Source organism: Phocoena phocoena, chromosome X, assembly GCF_963924675.1.
Source record: "Phocoena phocoena chromosome X, mPhoPho1.1, whole genome shotgun sequence".
In the NCBI taxonomy this organism is placed as follows: domain Eukaryota; kingdom Metazoa; phylum Chordata; class Mammalia; order Artiodactyla; family Phocoenidae; genus Phocoena; species Phocoena phocoena.
In genome coordinates this window covers 116,755,085-116,777,216 of record NC_089240.1, presented here as the reverse complement: position 1 = coordinate 116,777,216, position 22,132 = coordinate 116,755,085, and the positions used below count along the sequence as shown (strand labels likewise).

At 43.6% G+C, this 22,132-nt stretch overlaps 1 protein-coding gene across 1 annotated transcript in view; it reads left to right on the top strand.

Annotated features, from left to right (window-relative positions):
• The window catches only part of FGF13 (fibroblast growth factor 13), a 504,867-nt gene that overhangs the window by 292,205 nt on the left and 190,530 nt on the right, over positions 1-22,132 (top strand). Inside the window, exon 3 of the mRNA XM_065900451.1 lies at positions 11,547-11,714. Coding sequence (XP_065756523.1) covers positions 11,547-11,714 — 168 coding nt within the window. The remainder of the gene's footprint in view (positions 1-11,546; positions 11,715-22,132) is intronic.

Genomic DNA, 22,132 nt, shown 5'->3' with positions numbered 1-22,132 from the left:
TTGGATCGTCTGTAAAAGGTAGGAAATTGACGGGCCCAAGGTTATACAGTAGGTGGCAGAGGTCTCCCAAGTTCAGTGCTCATTTTTCTACCCTGTGGCTGGGTTTCCAGGAATATACATTTAATTGCCACCCAAATAGTTGTTTGGCCTCAAGGGAAAAGGGAATGAACCCATACTGAGGGCCGACTGCATGACCATCTGCCAGCCACTGTTCTAGGCATATTTCAGTCTTTTAATATGACTAGCAGTCCCCTCAGAACCTTGTGAAAATACAGATTCTGACTCTGTGGGTCTAGACTTGGCAGGGATGCGGGGCTGCATGTCTAACAAGCTCCCAGGTGGTACCCATGCTACTGGTCCAGGGTCCTGACTTCAAAATAGCTATCAGGCTATTTTATGGGTTCAAAGAGGAGACAGGACTTGCCCGAGGTCACACTGTCGAGACCACTTCCGGTCTCAGAACTGGGATTAAAAAAAAAAATTATTGTTTTTTTAATCGAAGTAGAGTTGATTTACAATGCTGTGGCAATCTCTGCTGTACAGCCAAGTGACTGAGTTATTCACATATAGACACTCTGTTTTCATACTCTTTTCCATTGTGGTTTATCACCGGATATTGAATGTTTCCCTGCGCTATACAGTAGGACCTTGTTTCTCCATACTATATATAATAGTTTACATCTGCTAATCCCAAGCAGACTTGTGGTTGCCGAGAGAGGGAGGTGGGGGAGGGGAGAACTGGGAGTTTGGGATTAGAAGTGGGATTTGAACCAGGACTGGTGGATTATGACGCCTTTGCCAGTACCTCGTTTTTCATTCCCTTAGGCTTTTAAACCTTACTCCTTGAGAGAGCCATTTGTATTCCATATTTAATTAAGGGGCTTAGAACTCTGAAGTTGTAGTATCTCCTAGAGCGCTTCCTTCTTTGTTCGGGAAAACATCTTCGCAGTTAATTGTGCTTACGTTTGCGGCCTTAATTTTTCTCTTGCTCCTTTGATTAGACACACTGGTTCCACCCTAGCTGCACCTTAGAACCACCTGGGGAGCTTGACTACCAAGGTCCATACCCCGCTCCAAGACCAATTAAAGGAGAATTTCTGGAGGTGGGGCCCGGGCATGGGCATGTTATAAAAGCTCCCTACGTGATCCTGATTTTGTAGCTAGCGTGGAGAGCCCCTGAATTACAGGGTTCAAGGGAGCAATTTCTGGAAAATGTAATGCAAACCTCCCTATTTTGTGATGTCATAAAAGAAGGACTAGTGTATTTATTGAGCCAGTCACCAACAAGGTTCCCGATGAATTCTTGGTACCATTTTGTCTTGTGACCATGAGCTTAGACTGCACTGTGGTTCAAGTTGGGGCACATGTGAAGTTTGCAGTGGCTCTGGGTGGACCTTGAGGGTGAGATGCAGCATCACAGACTGGCTTCAGGGCCAAGACACCTGTTCTCACCAACCCAAGACGTTGACCTTGAGGGGTATTAATAAGAAGAGAGCTTGCTTTGACTCACTGCAACAAAACTGGCTAGTGAGGAGATAGTCATATTGAAACACAACAAAAACACAGGGCAGGGGTGGGTTAATGCTGTGGTAGAACTATGGACAAACCACCGGGGCTGAGTGCTCAGGCTGGAACGGACCGGCTGTGGGGAGATATGAGCTGCTGTAGAGTTTTTCGCAGTGAATAGCACCACTGCCCGAGGGGACGTGGCCGCCGTTGGCTGAGGTGTGCAAAGAAATGGAAATACAGTTGATCCTTGAACGGTATGGATCTGAACTGCCAGGGTCCACTTACATGGTGGGATTTTTGTTCACTAGTAAATACTACAGGACTACATGATCCGCGGTTGGCTGTATCCGCAGATGCGGAACCACGGGTATGGAGGAACCGTGGAGAGGGAGGGCTGACTACAAGTTATACGTGGATTTTCAGCTGCATGGAGGTTTGGCACCCCAACCCTGCATCTTTTTCAAGGGTCGACTGTAGTGAGATAATCAGGCTCCAGAGCCCACCCTCCAAAGATGAGAGAGGAATTTTCACTGGAGAAAGCAAGGAATGGCTTAAAACAGTCATTCTTAACTCTAGCTGTGCAGTCGAATCACCCGAGGAGCTTGGAAACCCGCCAGTGCTCTGGCCCCAGGCTGGAGATTCTAGTGTAATTGATCTGGGGTGGCACCATGGGTACTTTAGTTTTTAGAGTTCCCCAGGTGACGCTAAGGCTCAACCCCAGCTGAGAACCACTGGTATGGATTATGTTTGTTCCTGGCGGAGAATGCAGATGGCAGAGGTAGCTGGAGCAGGTAAAACGAACAGCTGGGGCTATCATACTCCCAGTGTGATCCCTGACCAGCAGCGGCAGCACTTGGGAACTTGTTAGAAATGACAATACTCACACCCACCCCAGAACACCTCCATCAGAAACTCTAGTGGAGGACTTCCCTGGTGGCACAGTGGTTAAGAATCCGCCTGCCAATGCAGGGGACACGGGTTTGACCCCTGGTCCAGGAAGATCCCAAATGCCGTGGGGCAACTAAGCCCGTGTGCCACAACTACTGAGCCTGCATGCCACAACTTCTGAAGCCCACGCGCCTCGAGCTTGTGCTCTGCAACAAGAGAAGCCACTGCAATGAGAAGCCCGCGCACCACAACAAAGAATAGCCCCTGCTCGCCGCAACTAGAGAAAGCCCGCATGCAGCAACGAAGACCCAATGCAGCCAAAAATAAATAAAATACAATAAATTAATTAAAAACAAGCAACTCTAGTGGAGGGGGCCCAGCAGTCTGTGTCTTAACAAGCCTTGCAGTGCACTACGATGGATACTTCAGTTTCGCTTGGACTTGAGCAGGGTGCACGGGAGAGGAATGCAATGACATCCGGCTAGAAAACTTGAAAGTAATGGGCTGGTATCAGCTCTCTGAACGGTGTATTGAGATGTGTTAGCATCACCCAGTGTTCTGAGGTGGAATGTATTTCTTGGCATTTCTTTCTCACGTGCTTGAAATGGCAGTAGGGACAAAACCTATGTCATTCCTGCTGGGGCAGGGGACTTCTGAAAGCACACTCTGCTCTGCTAGAGGAAGCTGCCGCTTTTCTTCTTAAGGGAGTCATTTCTATCTTCAGTAGGGATATGCATCCTTCCTGGTGACATGGCCCCTTTGATGATGAGAATGCCGGCCTTCAAGGAAGCTCCTTAGATAAGGCCACAGAGAGTTGCTCTGTCTCCTTGCTTCTCATCCCCATTTGAGCAGGGTCTTTGGTAGCCTGTGCCCTGTCTGTTATTCACAGCACGTGCCTGAAGTTACTCCCCTAGAGTTGAGCAATGCCATTGGTGCTGCTCTGTGTCATCACTCACTGGAGAAAGCCTTTGCCCGGGGCTGAGTAAGGACCCCACTGGTGTGTAGCCGTAGTGCTTTCCATCTTGTTAGGGGCTTTCTGTTACCCGGATCATTGGCATGCTCACTAGCGCATTTTCCTCACTCTTTGGTCTGGACTGTGTGGGCCAAACACCCCTGAATAGAAGAGCTGAGTCCTTGCAAGATGATGAGCATCTCCGAAGGTCACAAAGGGGCTTCCAGGATTGGTACGACTGCTTTACAGAGAGGTTTATAGGAAACAGGGGGCTTACCTGTCATCAAGTCTAGTGATTCTCAACTAAGATGATTTTGCTCTCGTCCCACTGGTAAAGGGGGATTTGACAATATCTGGAGACCTCTTTGGTTGTCACAAGTTGAACAGGGATGCTACTGGCATCTACTGGGTAGAGGTCAGGGATCCTATTAAACATCCTACAGTGCACAGAACAGCCTCTCGGAACAAGGAATTATCCAGCCCCAGGTGTCAAAGTCCTAACGTTGCGCTACCCTGGCCTAGTCCACATGACTTATTTTTGAAATGAGAAAACTGAGGCTCAGAGATCTGACATGGCATTCCAGAGGTCACCCGGGAAGTCAGCTGTGACTCAGGGTGGGGATCCTGGTACACTGCTCACCGGCTCCATCTCTGTCATGGGCAGCGTTTCCTCCATTGCAGCCACTACTATGTGCCTGCCAGGTACCGGGCAATGTGCTGGACTCTTTCCGTTTTTGACCCCTTCTTCTTAGCACTCGCCTTCAAGGTAGGCAGCGCTCTCCCTAGAAGGCACTAATTTTATGCATGCAAAATTACCATGTGCAAAGCATTGTAGGCCACTAGGAAAGCAAGGATGATACCAAAAGAGACATTGTTCTGGTCTTCTGGGAGCTGACATTCAAGTTGTGGAGGAGAGACCATATATAAGAAAATAATTATCAATCTAACTTGTCAGTAAAAACCTAGGATTATGACCAGAAAGCTGTCTCAAGGCATGACAGGTTAAATTTCTTAAAATGTCATATGGGGCTTCCCTGGTGGTGCAGTGGTTGGGAGTCCGCCTGCCAGTGCAGGGGACACGGGTTCGGGCCCTGGCCCGGGAGGATCCCACATGCCGCGGAGTGACTGGGCCCATGGGCCACAACTGCTGAGCCTGAGCTCTAGAGCCTGCACGCTACAACGACTGAGCCCACGTGCTGCAACTACTGAAGCCCATGCGCCTGGAGCCCGTGCTCCGCAACGGGAGAGGCCACTGCAATGAGAAGCCCACGAGCCACAATGAAGAGTAGCCCCCGCTCGCCACAACTACAGAGAGCCGACGTGCAGCAACGAAGGCTCAACGCAGCCAAAAATAAATAAATAAATAAAATTAATTTTTAAAAATGTCATATGGACATGAAGAGTTAGAGTGAGCTTTGTGGGAAGGCTGGGTGAAGAAGGGCATCCTTCATTTGATTCATAAGAATTCTTTGAGTGTGTTTTATGATGGACCCCACATATAGAATAGCGAATGAGACAAAGAATGTTGCTGCCTCAGAGAGCTTGTATTCTTGTGGGAAGAGTCAGATGAGAGATACATACATACCTACATACATACATAAAATAAGTACAGATTGTGACGAGTGCAAACCTACCTAACATGGCTGAAAAGACATCTCAGAAGACGTGGCATTTGAGTAGAGCCTGAAGGACATAAAGGGGGCATCAGAGTGAACAGCAAGTACAAGGTCTTTAGCCAGGAAAAAGCCTAGCATATTCTAGATACTAATGTAAAGCTAGTGTGTGGAAGAAGACAGGCATGTGATGGAACTGAGGAGGTGGGTGGCCACCGTGGTATGGAGTTTGCATTGTATTCTACCATGAAAAGAGCAAAACAGCCTGAACAAACAGAATTGGAGGAAGGCTGGATAGTGCTTGGGGGTTGCATGGAGATGGGGGAGATCGCAAAGGCGAAGGTAACTGAAATTTCTAGAAATATTTTACAGTTATTTCTGTCTTAGCCAAATCAAATGATCATTAGTATTGATCAATTCAGTTCAGTGAATTATTTATTTAAGTTACTCATTTACATTTAAACCTGCCATCTTGATAGTATCCAGTGTGGCAGTAAAGCTTGAACAATGGATACACATAAGTAGATAGAGTGTAAGTTGGGAGGCAAAATGTAGGTCTTAACTCATCCTGTGGTTTATGTACCTTTCAGCTTGACAGGTGCTCAGTGACAGGGAAAAGTAATCGCTCTAATTACTCCTTTTTTCGTCTCACTTTCTTTCTCATTATGTGAGGACATTTGATAATCTGTACATTTTGCCATATTTTCTGTTTCATAGATGTTTTCAAGTATTTGCTTGTTGAAGTCACTAACATATGTCTAATAACTTTGGTAGTCCCATGGCTGTGTTCACTTCTGTTGCCCTGGTGATCTCAGATTTGCTTTGACTTAAAATCACGTCATTAATTATGTTGAGTCATCTTTCTGAAGAGTTCATTTAAAAAGAGAAAACAACAGGGCTTCCCTGGTGTCGCAGTGCTTAAGAATCCGCCTGCCAATGCAGGGGACATGGGTTCGAGCCCTGATCCAGGAAGATCCCGCATGCTGTGGAGCAACTAAGCCTGTGCGCCACAGCTACTGAGCCTGCGCACCACAACTACTGAGCCTGCACTCTAGAGCCCGCGAGCCACAACTACTGAGCACACGCGCCACAGCTACTGAAGCCCGCGCACCTAGAGCCCGTGATCTGCAACGAGAGAAGCCACCACAATGAGAAGCCCGCGCACTGCAACAAAGAGTAGCCCCAGCTCGCTGCAACTAGAGAAAGCCCGCACGCAGCAACAAAGACCCAACTCAGCCAAAAATTAATTAATTAATTAAAATAAAAATAAAAAGGAAAAAACAGCATCATCAAATAATTGAGGGCTTGTTAACTGCTTCCAGCTTGAAGCCAGCACACCTTGCGAATCACAGTGGCCTGGTGAGGGACCGGGTGCCTTTGTGGCATTGTCTAACTAGTTTCCTAGGTTGTTTCTGGTTGCTTTTCTGTCTTTGAATAAAGACAGAAAACTGGGCTTCCCTGGTGGTGCAGTGGTTGAGAGTCCGCCTGCCGATGCAGGGGACACGGGTTCGTGCCCCGGTCCAGGAAGATCCCACATGCCGCGGAGCGGCTGGGCCCGTGAGCCATGGCCGCTGAGCCTGCGCGTCCGGAGCCTGTGCTCCGCAACGGGAGAGGCCACAACAGTGAGAGGCCCGCATACTGCAAAAAAAAAAAAAAACTTCATTGGAGACAGAGATAATCTTTGAAGCTAAGAAACACCGGTGATCCCCATCCCTGTTAAATATATCAATGTTTGTACAAAGCAGTCTTACTTTAGACTTTTTGGTAAACACACTGGAATCCTGGCTTCTAGGCTGTGCTTTTCCAATAGCTGTGTGGCTTGTCAAGTCACTTCCCCTTCTTGAGCTTTATTTACCTTATGTTTTAAGACAAAGGGGTTGCATTAAGTTATCGCTAAAGGAATTGTGTTTGGAATGTTGTGGAAGATTGTAGTGTTCGTGATACTACTAAATATTTGGGTAGGTATTTTATGTAACCTATGATATATATATATATATATATGTGTGTGTATATATACATATATATATTTTTTGCAGTACGCGGGCCTCTCACTGTTGTGGCCTCTCCCGTTGCGGAGCACAGGCTCCGGACGCGCAGGCTCAGCGGCCATGGCTCACGGGCCCAGCCGCTTCGCGGCATGTGGGATCTTCCCGGACCGGGTCACGAACCCACGTCCCTTGCATCGGCAGGCGGATTCTCAACCACTGCGCCACCAGGGAAGCCCCACCTATGTTATATTTATTGATAAAAGTTATAGAGTAAAACAGGAAGTGGATAATTTTGGGGAGGGGCTGCACACGGGCTTTCTCTAGTTGCAGCGAGCAGGGGCTACTCTTCGTTGAGTTGCGCGGGCTTCTTATTGCGGTGCCTTCTCTTGTTGCAGAGCACAGGCCCTAGGTGCATGGGCTTCAGTAGTTGCAGCATGCGGGCTCAGTAGTTGCGGCGCAGGCTCTAGGGCACGTGGGCTTCAGTAGTTGTGGCTCACAGGCTCAGTAGTTGTGGCTCGCAGGCTCAGTAGTTGTGGCACATGGGCTTAGTTGCGCCGCAGCATGTGGGATCTTCCCGGACCAGGGATCCAACCCGTGTCCCCTGCACTGGCAGGTGGATTCTTAACCACCGCACCACCAGGGAAGTTCCGGAAGTGGATTTTCTAAACATAGAAAGGATAAATGATTGTTAACTTCTTTAAGTAAAAAAAACACATTTAAGAAGTATATTACTTGGAATTATCTTTAATTTTATCAAAGATTATTTTGCTACAGATTGATGCTTTCTTTATATCCAGTTTGAAATGGGAACACTCTTTCTGTGATCAGGAGTACCTCAGACCAGGTCATCAGGTTTAGACATAAACTCTCTTCCCTTACCATGAATGACCCCCCCAACCCCTGACCATGACCTTGATCTAGGTGATTGCTGAGAAGCCTGGGGGAGAGTGGGGGTGGTTTAATGCCAATCCAGTACTGATGCTGGGAAACCAATCCTGGATGCAGGCTTGCCCACCTAATGGTTAGTAAATAAACACCTTTTATAATGGGAACTAGGTCTTTCATAAATTGTGCTCTTAACTGTCATGCTACCAGTAAAGTCACTTATTTCTGCCACCCTCATCTCTGCCTATGCCGCCTGTCAGTGTCTGCGTGTCTGTGGGTGTGTGAATTTGCATGTGTGCACTTGTCTCCTCCAAATCTCAACCACTCTTGTGGGACTTTGGAATTCTGAGTAGGTGATCAAGGCCAAGGGCACTGGCTGAGTGGGTGCCATTTCCCAGCAGAGGCCTACTCCTTGACTGCTGTTGTCATGGGGCTCACGGACTTTCTCAAAGCATGGGCCCCACGGCCCAGAAATCAACCATGAGGGCTAAGCCACTCTTACCATCTTATCTGTCTTGAAGAGTCAAGTTGAACCTCCGAAACTGGAAGAGGTTTGGTGTAAATCTATCATCTGCCTAATCACCGGAGTCTTTTGTGCACCTTCAAGATTAGATAAATATTATTTAGAAGGACAGCAGGAGTCGTTGAGTAAATGTGGACAAATGGTTCCAGTGAACAAAGGCGAGAGTGGTTTTCAGAGGCTAGAAGTGATGTGCAAGAAGAAATGCACTAGAAGGGGGAAAACAGCAGAAGTCATAGTACTAAGCCAGGGAAAGGTAAATCCCACCCTTCCTGTTCCGATGAGCTGACTTCTTTACAAGTCTCTCTTTTCTAGAGCTAGTGCCCCTTGGAAGCATTGTCTCCTCATCCTCTTTGTAAAGAAGTAGAATTAAGGTACCCACCTGCCTTGACGCTGGGGTCTTGTGCGAAGTCCCCTGTCATTCCCGCTGCTGTCAATTGCACATGCATCCACTGTCCTACTTGAAGGAGCCCTAAGAATAAATGAAGTTGATATAATAGTTTTAATCTTTCATACAAAATAAATTTACGTTCAGAGATTTTATACACCTGTGTGAGGTGTTGCGTGGATGATGCTACTTCTGTTTAATAAGTCCAAAATATTTTTAGCTCTCGTGTCAACACGGCACCCAGGTGTACTGATAGATTGAATATTCTTTTTTTTCTCTCTGTTTTGCCTGAATTGACTGATGTTTGGGGCATTGAGTAGAGACGGCCAGGACCCAAAGCTAAGCCGTTAACTCCCAGGTGTTCACGATTTCCAAGGAAATGTTCTGTGCCTGTGGTCATTACTCAGATGGCACCTTAAATGCTCGCATCTTGGCACCTTTTGCACTTGCTAAATTCAGTTTGAAGAAAGAACAGGAGAGAGAGAATTTTGTGGAAAGCAATTATCTTGCACTTTTGTGACTTTCATGCTTTCCCATCATGATGAATTTGGGGGCTGGTTCTTGTATCAGTCACTGGGTTGCTTTCACTAGAATTTTGTTGTATGTTACGGATAACCAGTTGTATCTAATTAAACAATAATGATGTCAGTGCAAGGCATTTTCTGGGAATTAATGACCAGCGGGGAAAAGCTGATGGCTGGAGAGTCAGCCAAAGGCTATTACCTTCAGCCTGTCATTAATCTCCAGAAATGCCCATTTGTGACGTCATTTTTGGTATTGAAAAATGAAAATGGAAGACAATTTACTGGTGTTTACCATGTACTTCTGAATAGCAAGTTCTCTACATATTATCCAAAAGTTCTTTTTTTTTAATCCTCCAATTGTCCTTTAATCTTAAAATTTGTTTCTTATATACAGTGCATGAAAATGGGATTTCTCACCTTCTATATAATCATGGGCAGGGTTTTGCTTTTTTTTTTTTGAGTTCCAAGTTTGGGAGGTTTCCCTAAATTTTTTTTTTTTTTTTGCGGTACACGGGCCTCTCACTGTTGTGGCCTCTCCCGTTGCGGAGCACAGGCTCAGCGGCCATGGCTCACGGGCCCGGCCGCTCCGCGGCACGTGGGATCTTCCCGGACCGGGGCACGAACCCGTGTCCCCTGCATTGGCAGGCGGACTCTCAACCACTGCGCCACCAGGGAAGCCCCCTAAAATATTTTGTATGGTAAAATCAGAATTTATCTTTACCTGTGATGCTGGAATTTGATAAGTGTCTATAGTATCGTAACTAACTGCTCATGGCAGGTAATGGTTGCACATGGTTTGAATAGCAGCTGTTGCTACCGAAGATGTGCCTTCAACGACCAGGTTCTAAGAAGTTATAGTCACATTCCTAGTAGACGAAGGGAACTCTGCCAGGAAAAGCAGTGGTGGTTTGTCTATATAATATTTTTGATTAGTGCTGCTGGGCGCTAGAGGAAAATAGAAAGAGAAGTAACTAAAATATTCATCACCTTCTTGCATAATTTAATGACTTAATAAAGGAAGACAACAATTCCACATACAAGCAATCTATCAAGAACTTGTTCTAAACTCATAATACGAATTTCAAAGTTATGTTGGTTTTTATACCATTTTTACTCCAACATGAAAGAAAGTTCTTAATGTCCGTTAGGATCCCAGCCAGTGAGCTGGGAATGTTTTGCCAAACATGGAAGCTTGAGATCCCATCTAATTTCAGCCATAAGCTGTTGGTATTTTACAAACACTGCAGCATTATTCTCCCCATAGGAAGTGTGCCGCTGGTGTCAGTCTTTCTCAATGCATGTTAAGTGTATGTACTGGGGGGAGTAGAATGAGTCAGCTCGCCGTGAATCATATCTTTAGGGGCAGTGACTCACTCCCGGTAAAATGAGATGGCCTCATTGGGAAGGGCATGACAGAGAAAAAAATCCACACTGGGGTCAGTTCTCTGTTTCTGCAGATGCAGATCAAATTTGCACCCACTTTGGTGGGTAGTTACCAGGCTAAAGAATGTTGCAGCAGACCCTGTAAAAGCAGACACCTTGTTTTTGCAGGGAGAAAACACTAGAAATTCACAGTCTTGCTTAGGAAAATGCACAAAGGGCCTAGCAAGCTGAGAGGGGCTTGGTGTATATCTGAGGCCAGAATTAGTGAACCAGGCCCTGCTGTTCCGCAATTCAAGGTAGGTCTTTGAGCCAATGTTGATTATTAGGCTCTCAACTGGAATTGGTTCTCTGCGTTAGGGGGTTTCGAATATGTGAAGAATGGTTGTGACAGCCCCAGTTCCCTTTGGGGAAGAAATGAATTCTTTTGTCAGACTCAGTACATAGTGCACGGAAGCCGGGCCCTCTCCAGGAGCAGACTGAGGAAGAAAACCTAAAGTAATACACTGAGAAGTTGGTGGACATTTGCCACTTTCACCTGTAAATATTTAGATTAGATTTCAAGCTGAAACATGTGAGCTCTCCATGGTGTTTATTTAGATACAATATGGTTATTGGTATTAATATGTTTTATTGTTCATCCGGGACAGTTTAACACTGTTAAATTTTCATTATACAAGCAATCGAGGTGTGTATAGCTGAGTAAACTATTCCCAGGGCTTTCGTATTATAAAACTAAGCCCTTAAAAAGAAAACCCCCAAGCTATGCAATGCTTTTCTTTGAAACTTTTCTTGGGAATGTTGTTTCTGTAGTCTTCCTGGGAGTAGAGTTGATGTAAGACGTTCGCTGCTTTCCTGAAGCTCTAACTTGAGTTCATTTTGTTATGTGGTGACCACAGTTCTGGATGACGCCCCCCCTGGCACACAGGAATACATTATGTTACGGCAAGATTCCATCCAATCTGCGGAATTAAAGAAAAAAGAGTCCCCCTTTCGTGCTAAGTGTCACGAAATCTTCTGCTGCCCGCTGAAGCAAGTCCATCACAAAGAACACACAGAGCCCGAAGGTTTGTGCACGACGGACGTGTGTCTTGCTTGTTTCCTCTCATTCTTCTTTCTTTCTCTTTCTTTCTGACTGTGCATTGCCCTCTGCTGTGCTGTGTGTTGTTCGGCCCCTGACATCGTTCCGAGGCCCCGTGGCTCGCCAGTGAGTGTGTTATGCAGTCTCAGATGGGACACTGTATAATACAGTCAGGTCTGGCTGGGCGCGCAGCATCTTCCTGCTTCTCACAGCTGACACGTGTTCAGCTGGTGTCATGACACTGCCCCGTTTTGGCTGCTAAAGTTGCTTGCTCCCGTAGCCAGCATCTGGCCGAGTCTGGTCCCATCACATCGCCTTCCTGAAGCAGCAGTCGGCTGAGGAATGGCCCTTCCAAAATGAAATAATGAGAAGATTGTTCGAAATTTTCTCCCTCTTCTCCACTCCATAAAGCCTTCTGCCTTGTGTTCGAAGAATGCTCATGATCTCCTCAGTTGGCTGAAGCAGGCCCAGACTTCCCCTGTCATGCACGCCCGGTGCGCTTTGCCATAGTGAAATGCATGCCTCAAGGAAACGATGAGTAGTTTGTTTTTCTTTGCAGCTCGAGTACAGGTTTGGAAAACTCTACTTGCTGTTACTTAAACTGAGGTCAATAAGGTATTCATCTCAATCCGTGCTACAAATCTATCTGTGAAGTGCCTCATCTCTAGAAAGAGTATTCATTCATTTTTCCAACTGTTTTGCATATATCAAACAGGGACATTTTTCACATTACCAAGTGTGGTCAACTTTTTGCCATCTGTGTACGTTTTGATTTCCAAAATGACATTTGAGAAGTATACTTATCGTAAAACAGCTCATGTTCTCCCACGCCCCTCCCCCCCAACCCAAGATCAAATACTATCCACGCAATTTACCAGTGAATGACATTGGGGGTGACAAAATTCACTAGTCCTTTGGCATTCGGTGTACACGTTCGCATAAATGGTTCTGGTACAATTTCTAGAAGTGCCTTTGTTCCGATTTCAAGTTGCCCTTTTTGCAACATTATGAGATCTTGAGTACAGCTGTCTTTCTGCTGTGTGGTTCTGTTCAAAGTTTGGTGTTTGAGGAAATTACTCCACATTGAGTCTAGTCTATAGTTTTGGAAGCAAATTTTTACATCTCAAAGTCTCCCCTTTTTCCTCCCTTCCAAACAGAGCTTTAAATGTTCTTTGGCAGAAAATGAGAAGTGTACACTTTTCTATGCTTAATTCTGTTTCAGCAATAGAATAGAGCATTTGCCTTTACTTTCCACTCATACTCCCGTATGCAAGCTATCCACTTTGCATATGAGTGCTGATGTCATCTGGAGATATAAATGGTGGCCCTTTACAGTGAGTAAGACAAATTTTTGGTGGTTTCATTTAGAAGATACTAACTTGATTTTATGCTTCACTGAAACAAAAAAATTCAGCCAGTGACAATGACTTTATATAATGCATTGCAATATTTTCTTTCTTTTCTATAAAATGATATCTGTATGTGATATATATCTATATCTCTCTCTATATATATATTTGCAAGCACAAAACAGTGTCTGTATGAGAGAAATATACTATTTATTATGTAATTATATTCTTATGGATGTGTGTATCTGTATTACAGATACTATACTGTTTTTGTACTTGCACATCGTCCTGAAAAACAAAAGTTGGTTAAATTCAGTCAAGCAATTGGTTAGAAACTTACTTCAAATTGTTTTAACAATTCTCAGTTTAAAAAAAAACAACATTTAAATAACTAATTTTAATGGGTGTGTTCTTATTACATATAGTGTTTTTTTTACATCTTTATTGGAGTATAATTGCTTTACAATGGTGTGTTAGTTTCTGCTTTATAACAAAGTGAATCAGTTATACATATACATATGTTCCCGTATCTCTTCCCTCTTGCGTCTCACTCCCTCCCACCCTCCCTATCCCACCTATTAGTTTTCAGAATATCTGGAGTGTATCGTGAATAATGTTATGAATGTTTTCAGATATGAAAAATTCTTTAGAGAATGGGTTGCAGTGAAGCTCTCTTGTACAAGGTTTGGATACTTTTTAAGCTGGCTGTCCTTGTGTTAAATGTGGCTTCCAGCCTTTCACTTTTGTATACTTTGATGGTGGTCATTGTCTGCTTTCAGACTGAAGGTTTCCCTTAGTCTTGCTCTCCTGGAATAGTGAAAGCTAATACTTCCCTCTTGATTTGTATGAATTATTTATAAATAGTATTAGATGCATTAGAGGTTTTCTGGGATGATATTTTGACACTATTTACAATTTTACTGTACCCCCTTTAAACAAGGAGCCACAAGCTAATGGTGAACCCAGACCTTAAAATGAATACACTTGATCTCTGTACAAATTAACAGGATCCTGAAGACCTTAGATGGGGGCGAAAGGAAGCATGCTGTGGAAGAGACCTCGGATAAATAAGGAAACTATGCTAAGAAATTAACATGCTTGCTTCATGTAGGATACAGAAGGCCAGAAACTCATCATTGCCAGGAGGTGAAGTAACTGTGGGTTTAAAAGGGTTCAGTGGCCGTTCTGGCGACCTGGAAGATTTTTGCAAGACTGGTTTTTAAATTCTGTAAGGTACAGTCTTCAGTTCTCTCTTTCAGTTGTTGTAACATTTTATTATGATTAGTAGAAATAAGAGATCGCTTTACTACAAATGGATAGATTCTCAAGTCTAAACTATGTCCATACCTTGAAACGTTTTATTCTCACGTGAAGCATTTTGAAGAGAGAGTTCCTCTCATGGTCTTTCTGCCAAAGCATGAAATTGACCTTGACTGTGGCTGCCCACCAATTCCAGGTGAAGGCAATGCAGGTGAAGGCAATGGACAGGGCGGCTAAGCCATCCATGGTTTGATCTGTGCAATGCCGAGCTGCCAGTATGACCTCTTCTAATGAGATTGTGTGTGTGCGGCACTCATTTGAAAAATGAGACACTCATTGAAATTTGGGGGTGAAATGTGAGTTAGAGTTGGATAAGTCTTACAAATGATTAAATTAGGTCAAAGAGGTTTATGTGTATTATGATACAGCTGGAATTAATTTTCTTCTTCCTTACTGAATTGATAAAATCTACCAACTGTTTTTGCATTATTATAAAGTCTTGGTGTTACTTTTGGTTGGTGATGTTTTTATAAGGGCCAGGTTATTTCCATAATTTATGATGATCTGAGATTTAGTACAGATAACTTAGTTACAATTGTTCACAATCATCTATCTTTGAAAAGACGTTTTTGTATTGTGTCCAGGGCCCTCAGAATTCATGTAAAATAGTACATGGAAGGCCTGATATACCTCCCTGGCTTTTCAGGATATACTAAGGACAGATTACACTTTGCCCAAAACAGCTCTCTATTTCTGAGCAGCCAATTCCAAAATAAGTTCTTTAGTTTGTTCCAGATACTTGTGATTTTCGGTGATGTGATTATTTCCATAAAAACCACTTATGATGGAATCTTATGTGAGTACTGGAATTTGGGTGAAGAAGCACATACAAATATCTGAGAGTCTAATTTGGCCCAGTACCAGCAACGCTCTTTGTTATAAGAAAGCCACATGGAGAGTGGAGATCGTTACCAAAATCTTTTTCTTCCTGTTCCAGGAGGCTCTTGGCAAGAGAAAGTATAATCATCAAAGCTTTATTCTTTTGTTCATTTTTTTCCTTTCATTGTCATGTGTGCCAAAATGAAATCACTGATTTAGAGTAACTTCTGAAAGCCAATCTATTATCAGTATAGTTTGTTGCTTCCGAAATGCCAGTCATTGGGCTTTTACTGATGTTTGAAGGTTGTTCAGAAGAATTACACCAAGATATACATGCTTACAAGTAGATAATCTACAGAGAAAATCTACAGAGAAAAAGACATCATGGATTCCTAGCATTTGCTTGTAGGATTGAAAATCCTGATCACAATAGTAGATTTGAAGGAGTTCACGCAATATAGGAAAGTATTACAAAGCTCAGGGATTTGTCACCATCTTTTAATCAAGCATCTGGCCTCCTTCCTACAGTCCTGTTTTCATGTGATTAAAAAAGAATGTTATATATATATTCTATCTCCTCCCTCAGGACATCCATAACCTTTTTATTCAGAGAGGCATCCAACCACAGTGACTTTGGTTGGAGGAGAAGAGAATCTGTGCTCCAGCCCGGTGATGAAGTGTGCCAGCTTTCACCAACCAAAAGAGAGCAAAACTATGCGCCAAATGTTAAGGGCGCATATTTGTAACAAGCACAATGTCTGTTACTCTGATACTGCCTTGGTTTGTTTATCCCAGAAAGAGAATATGTCACCATGAATATCAGTCTTGCCTAAATGGTAGGAGAGAAAGACGGTAGGAGAGTATTTAGGAACATGCCGAGGGACATGTTTTCATTTTCATCCTCACCTTTTCTTTAACTTTGTTGTCTCCTGTTTTGTGTCTTCCTCATTTTCATACTAATTTGCCTTTTGAGAAAAATGGGTGTAATGCTATTTGAATTAATAGTTCAATAGAACGAAGCCACCTCTGATGCTTGATATCTAAAAATGTCTTGACTTATAGGAAGGGTATAACTGCTTCCATATCTGTCCCCTTGAAGATGAGAATTGAGGGGATATTCCTATTTGATTAGAACAACATGGGGCCATATGTTTGGGTGGCTCTGTAGAGATAAAAGACCTTATTCTGAATCTTTTAATTTCAAAATAACTATGACTTAGGGTCACCCTGCCTTTGTTTTATGACATGAAGGATGACAAAACAACAGCAGAGAGGTTTCTTTGCTCATTGAAGCCATTGGCAGCTTAACTGCAGAGTCACAAGAAGGAGTAAAATATTGGTCCATATGGAAATCGAATTAAAAAGCCAGAAATCTGAAGGCCTTGGTGATTAGCAATGAATAAACACTGTCCTCTCCCCATAAAGTGATCAAATGTATTTCTCTTGGTTGCTTGTCAGCTACTTCTTAGAAGACAACTTGTTATCTCCTAACAACGTTAGGGAACTAGTAATGGCACTGAAACACAGTCTCTCTTCTCTCCTATTTCCCTACGTTATGGCAGCAAATACAACATTAAGTTGTATTTGGGGGATAGTTTCTACTCTCTGGAAAACTCATAATTTGATCAAGAAGTATACATAACAGCCAATAATTCAATTTCAGGCCAGGATGCGCATTTATTATTCTCTTATTAGATACACGCATCTCAACTCAGTCTCCAGGCTGGCTTTTCTGCTAGGAACTAACAAGCTTTTATTCTTTGATGATTCACTTTTTAAAGCAACAGCAACAGGCCTCCCTTCCCCCTTGAGCCTTGGTGTTCCCGTCCTGACAGTGGTGATGTTTCCTGAGAAGTAGTCTCTCCTTTACAACTCTCTTGACTGAGGTTTCCCTCGGTTATCTGCCTCCATTTCAAGTATTTATGTTTAAATGAACACTGCCCTGGGAAAGTTCCCGGAAAGGTCTTACTGGATGAACGATGGTGGTGATTCTGATTTTAAAACAAAGTCAAAATCTAAGTGCTGATCCTTGAAAAAAATCTGGAAGTTATCTATCCATATAGCGCTGCCCCCTTCAAAGCTGTTACATCAGGGATTGCGTTGCCAACATGCTTCCGGGGCTCTGATGTCTCAGCAACACCTACTGCATTTTTCCTTTTCACAGCCAGTTAATAAACCACTTAAGAAAATCTGCCTTTCTGACCCAGCACGGTATGACCCAGGTAGACTGTGGTCCACATCCGAAAAGGCATAGCCTGGATGACTTTGAGCTGTTTCCCCAGTCAAGCCCAACCCTAAGGCCTGGAGGTCTGCCTCTGTGAAGGAGATGCACCAGATGTGCTGCTGCTTCAGCTCTAATTTTCACTCCTTTGTTTTAAATGATAACTTGTTTGCCTGGTTGAAGAGAATGCAGAATTAACTCTACTCGCTTGCACGTGTTCTTCAATAATTATTGGATCACTATTTTCCAAATTATGTTTCATGAAGCGCTGATCATATGTCTTTGTGAAAAGAGAGATCACATACATGTTTCCTGAATTCCACACCATTCTTAGAGAGTATTAAAGGTTTTAAGGAGTCTTACAGGTTAGGAATTTGTCTCTCTTTGGGCAGTTCAGTGGTAAACAACATACTCCAGCTATCAGAACCTTTTTATTTGTAATATGTAGTAACATCCCACAAATATGCTTTGGGAAATGCCATGCTGGCCCCACTGAGCAGCGTGTTTCCATCAAAGCTGGGCTCTGACAAGTAACACACTTGAAGATGGATGCCGTTCCCTTGTTCTCTGACCCCCGCCTGCTATCTTTAGGGAAGTCCTACTCCAAATGTGGTCTGTGGTTCAGGGCTGGGTCTGAAATTGTTTGTTACCAGTCCGTGATGAGATGAGGAGCTTGTGCCAGAATGCAAATCAATGCACTGTTTCTTTCATCAAGAAAGTATTGCTGTCTTTCTGCATGTAAATCAATGAGGTTAGAACACTCCCTCACACCCTAAACAAAAATAAACTCAAAATGGCTTAAAGACTTAACTATAAGACATGAGACCATAAAAAATTCCTAGAAGAGAACATAGGCAAAACATTCTCTGACATAAATCATAGCAATGTTTTCTTAGGTCAGTCTCCCAAGGCAATAGGAATAAAAGCAAAAATAAACAAATGGGACCTCATCAAACTTACAAGCTTTTGCACAGCAAAGGAAACCATAAGAAAAACAAAAAGACAACCTGCAGACTGGGACAAAATATTTACAAATGATGTGGCCTACAAGGGCTTAATTTCTAAAATATACAAACAGCTCATACGACTCAATAACAAAAACAAACCACCCAGTCAAAAAATGGGCAGAAGACCTAAACAGACATTTCTCCAAAGACAGATGGCCAACAGGTACACGAAAAGACACTCAACATTGCTGATTATCAGAGAAATGCAAATCGAAACCACAATGAGGTATCACCTCACACCAGTCAGAATGGCCATCATTAAAAAGTCTACGAATAATAAATGCTGGAGAGGGTGTGGAAAAGGGAACCCTCCTACATTGTTGGCGGGAATGTAAATTGGTGAAGTCACTATGGACAACAGTATGGAGGTTCCTTAGAAAACTAAAAATAGAGGTACCATATGATTCAGCAATCCCATTCCTGGGATTACATCCAGAAAAGACAAAAACTCTAATTTCAAAAGATACATGCATACCAATGTTCATAGCAGCACTATTTACAATAGGCAAGACATGGAAGCAACTTAAATGTCCATTGACAGATGAATGGATGAAGAAGATGTGGTACATATATAAATGGAATACTACTCAGCCATAAAAAGAATGAAATAATGCCATTTGTAGCAGCATGGATGGACTTAACAGATTATCATACTAAGCGAAGTAAGTCAGAACGAGAAAGACAAATATCATATGATATCACTTATATGTGGAATCTAAAATATGCTACAAATGAACTTATTTACAAAATAGAAACAGACTCAGACATAGGAAACAAATTTATGGTTAGTAAAGGAAAAAAGGGGTGAGTGAGGAATAAGGAGTTTGGAATTAGCAGATATACACCACTATATATAAAATAGGTAAACAACAAGGACCTACTGCATAGCACAGGGAACTCTATTCAATATCCCATAATAGGGTTTCCCTGGTGGCACAGTGGTTAAGAATCCACCTGCCAATGCAGGGGACACGGGTTCGAGCAGCCCTGGTCCGGGAAGATCCCACATGCTGTGGAGCAACTAAGCCCGTGTGCCACAACTACTGAGCCTGTGCTCTAGAGCCTGTGAGCCACAACTACTGAACCTGTGTGCCACAACTACTGAGCCTGCGCTCTAGAGCCCGTGCTCCGCAAGAAGAGAAGCCACCGCAGTGAGAAGCCCGTGCACCGCAAAGAAGAGTAGCCCCTGCTCTCCGCAACTAGAGAAAGCCCTCACACAGCAACGAAGACCCAATGCAGCCAAAAATAAATAAAATTTTAAAAATACCCTGTAAAAAAGCATAACGGAAAAGAATATGAAATGGAATATGTGTATGTGTGTCTGTGTATCTCACTTTCCTGTACACCAGAAACTAACACAACATTGTAAATCAACTATACTTCAACTAAAAAAAAGAAAGTATTGCTGTCCTGCTGTGAAAAATAGTGTCAGCTGAACTAAATAAAAAATGTGCTTAGTTACAAGTTCACGTATCAGCACTAAGTCTTTGGACCCAACATTCAGCAAACTTGCTTAGATTACGTCAATGATTCTCAACCTCGGCTCCACACTTGAATTATCTGAGGACCTTTTAAATAGTAGTGATGCCTGAGCCCAACATCAGACCAAAATCAAGCAATAACCAATAACTTGTCCAAATGAAAACCCTGCAAAATCTCTTGTGGCCGAGTCTTGACATGGGTATATTTTTAAAAAAAAAAAGCTCCCCAGGTGATTCTAATGTACTAACAGGGTTGGAATCGCTGCCTTAGAACAAAATTACCTTGGCATAAGGTTGGTTGTATGATGTCAGCTGTCCATTTACAATTCTTATCATGCTGGTTGCATGAGCCTCTTCAGGAGGTGCCCTGTGATTAGAGGTCACTGCTGGACAGGCAGCACTTATATGACCTTTAGAACTTGTGTCCATGTAAGGTATCCATCCTTCCCAACACACACACACATTCTCTCTCTCTCTCTCTCTCTCTCTCTCCCTCTCTCTCTCTCTCTCACCTTTTTGACGTTCCCTTGCCTCATTGCCTCTCTGTGCTTTTAGAAATGTAATCTGGCTTTTGCATAGGAGCGTGGCAATCTGCCACCTTGTGATCAGCCTCCTTTCTTGCAAGCAGTGGTTGAAACCTTGCTCTGCTCTCTATGATTCTCGGGAGCACCGTGATCATACTTAAAGAAGAAGATGGGGGAGGAGGGGAAGGAGGAGAGCGTATCCACATGCCAGAGGAGGACTTCTACGTGCTTCTTGACTTGATAGCTGCTGCTCTAGGGTGAGATTGCAGAAGTTGCCGCCAGCTGCCCCTGATCTGGGTATCTGTCCCCGAGGCTGTCGTCACTGGGGCATTTGCCCTCTTATCATCCAGACATCACCAGCTCCCACAGCGTAACGTGTGAAAACTGACTTTGCCATGATTGGGAGACTTTCAGTGTTATCTATGTTTCTAAATCATTCCTAGCATTCTAAATTACATTGATTCAGGTATTTATTTGTTATACGCTACAGCATTTGTCAGCGTGCTTGAGAATATGCCGCTTGAATAATGCCCGTGGGAAAATGTGGAACAAGAGATATTACATCCTGCATTTTATCAAACACTTACCCTTGTCTTGCTTCACAGCCATTATCCACACTCACTCCGACACATCAAAATCACATGTTCACTTCCACCCATGTGCTAGCCTATTTCTACTTAGGAGCCCCAGCTATTTTAAGATATATATTTTCAGAACAGCTCCAGGTCAACCTTCAAGCATGTCCAGCTTTGGAAGCAACCAGTATACATTGTCTGGAATATCGGATCTCCGAGGAGGAAGGAAAAGGGAGCACAGTTCCACTGGGCCACTTCTACATGCAGTGAGAGCGCTGTGCAAAGCCCCTTAGAGGCAAGATCACAAAACCCCCGTAAGGTAGGGGCTGCTACCAACCTTTCACGGATGAGTAAACTAAGATATGGGAAGGTTAAGTCACTTCCCCAGCGAATGACAGGACTTGATTGAAACGTGGTTTTTCTGGCCTCCTTTTCCCCTCCATGTCTTCTCCATATGCTCAGTTTTGCCCCTCTTGCCCTGTACGTGCATTTGTTGTCTAAAAGCAATTTTGTTGCTGAAACATCTTAGTTTTAAAGGGAAAAATGCTGTCTGCACGCCATTCTCAGCTTTGCTGTGATAATACGTTGTCACAGGCAGAAGGGACTCAGGAAGTATCTGCTAATTCTGCAGGCCTAGAGTTAGGTGGAGTGTAGCACTCACAAGAAGGAAGTGAAATGACCCTCACCCTCAAGGAGGTGATGACCTTGTCAAGGACACACAGAGAAAGCATAGAATGATTATGAAAAGCTAAATTCCATTTGAGTGCAATAGAACGTTCCCTAGATAAATAACAGAACTGGTCACTTGCCTCATCTTTCTTTAAGCCAGAGGATGCTCTTCACCTATAATAGCAGAAATGAGGAAAGATCATTTCTCATTATTAAAAAGCTGATTCTGTTGGTTAAATTTTTTTTCTCAGCTCATTAAAATTACCACCATGGGGCTTCCTTGACGGTGCAGTGGTTGAGAATCTGCCTGCCAATGCAGGGGACACGGGTTCGAGCCCTGGTCTGGGAAGGTCCCACATGCCGCCGAGCAGCTGGGCCCGTGAGCCACAACTACTGAGCCTGCGCGTCTGGAGCCTGTGCTCCGCAACAACAGAGGCCG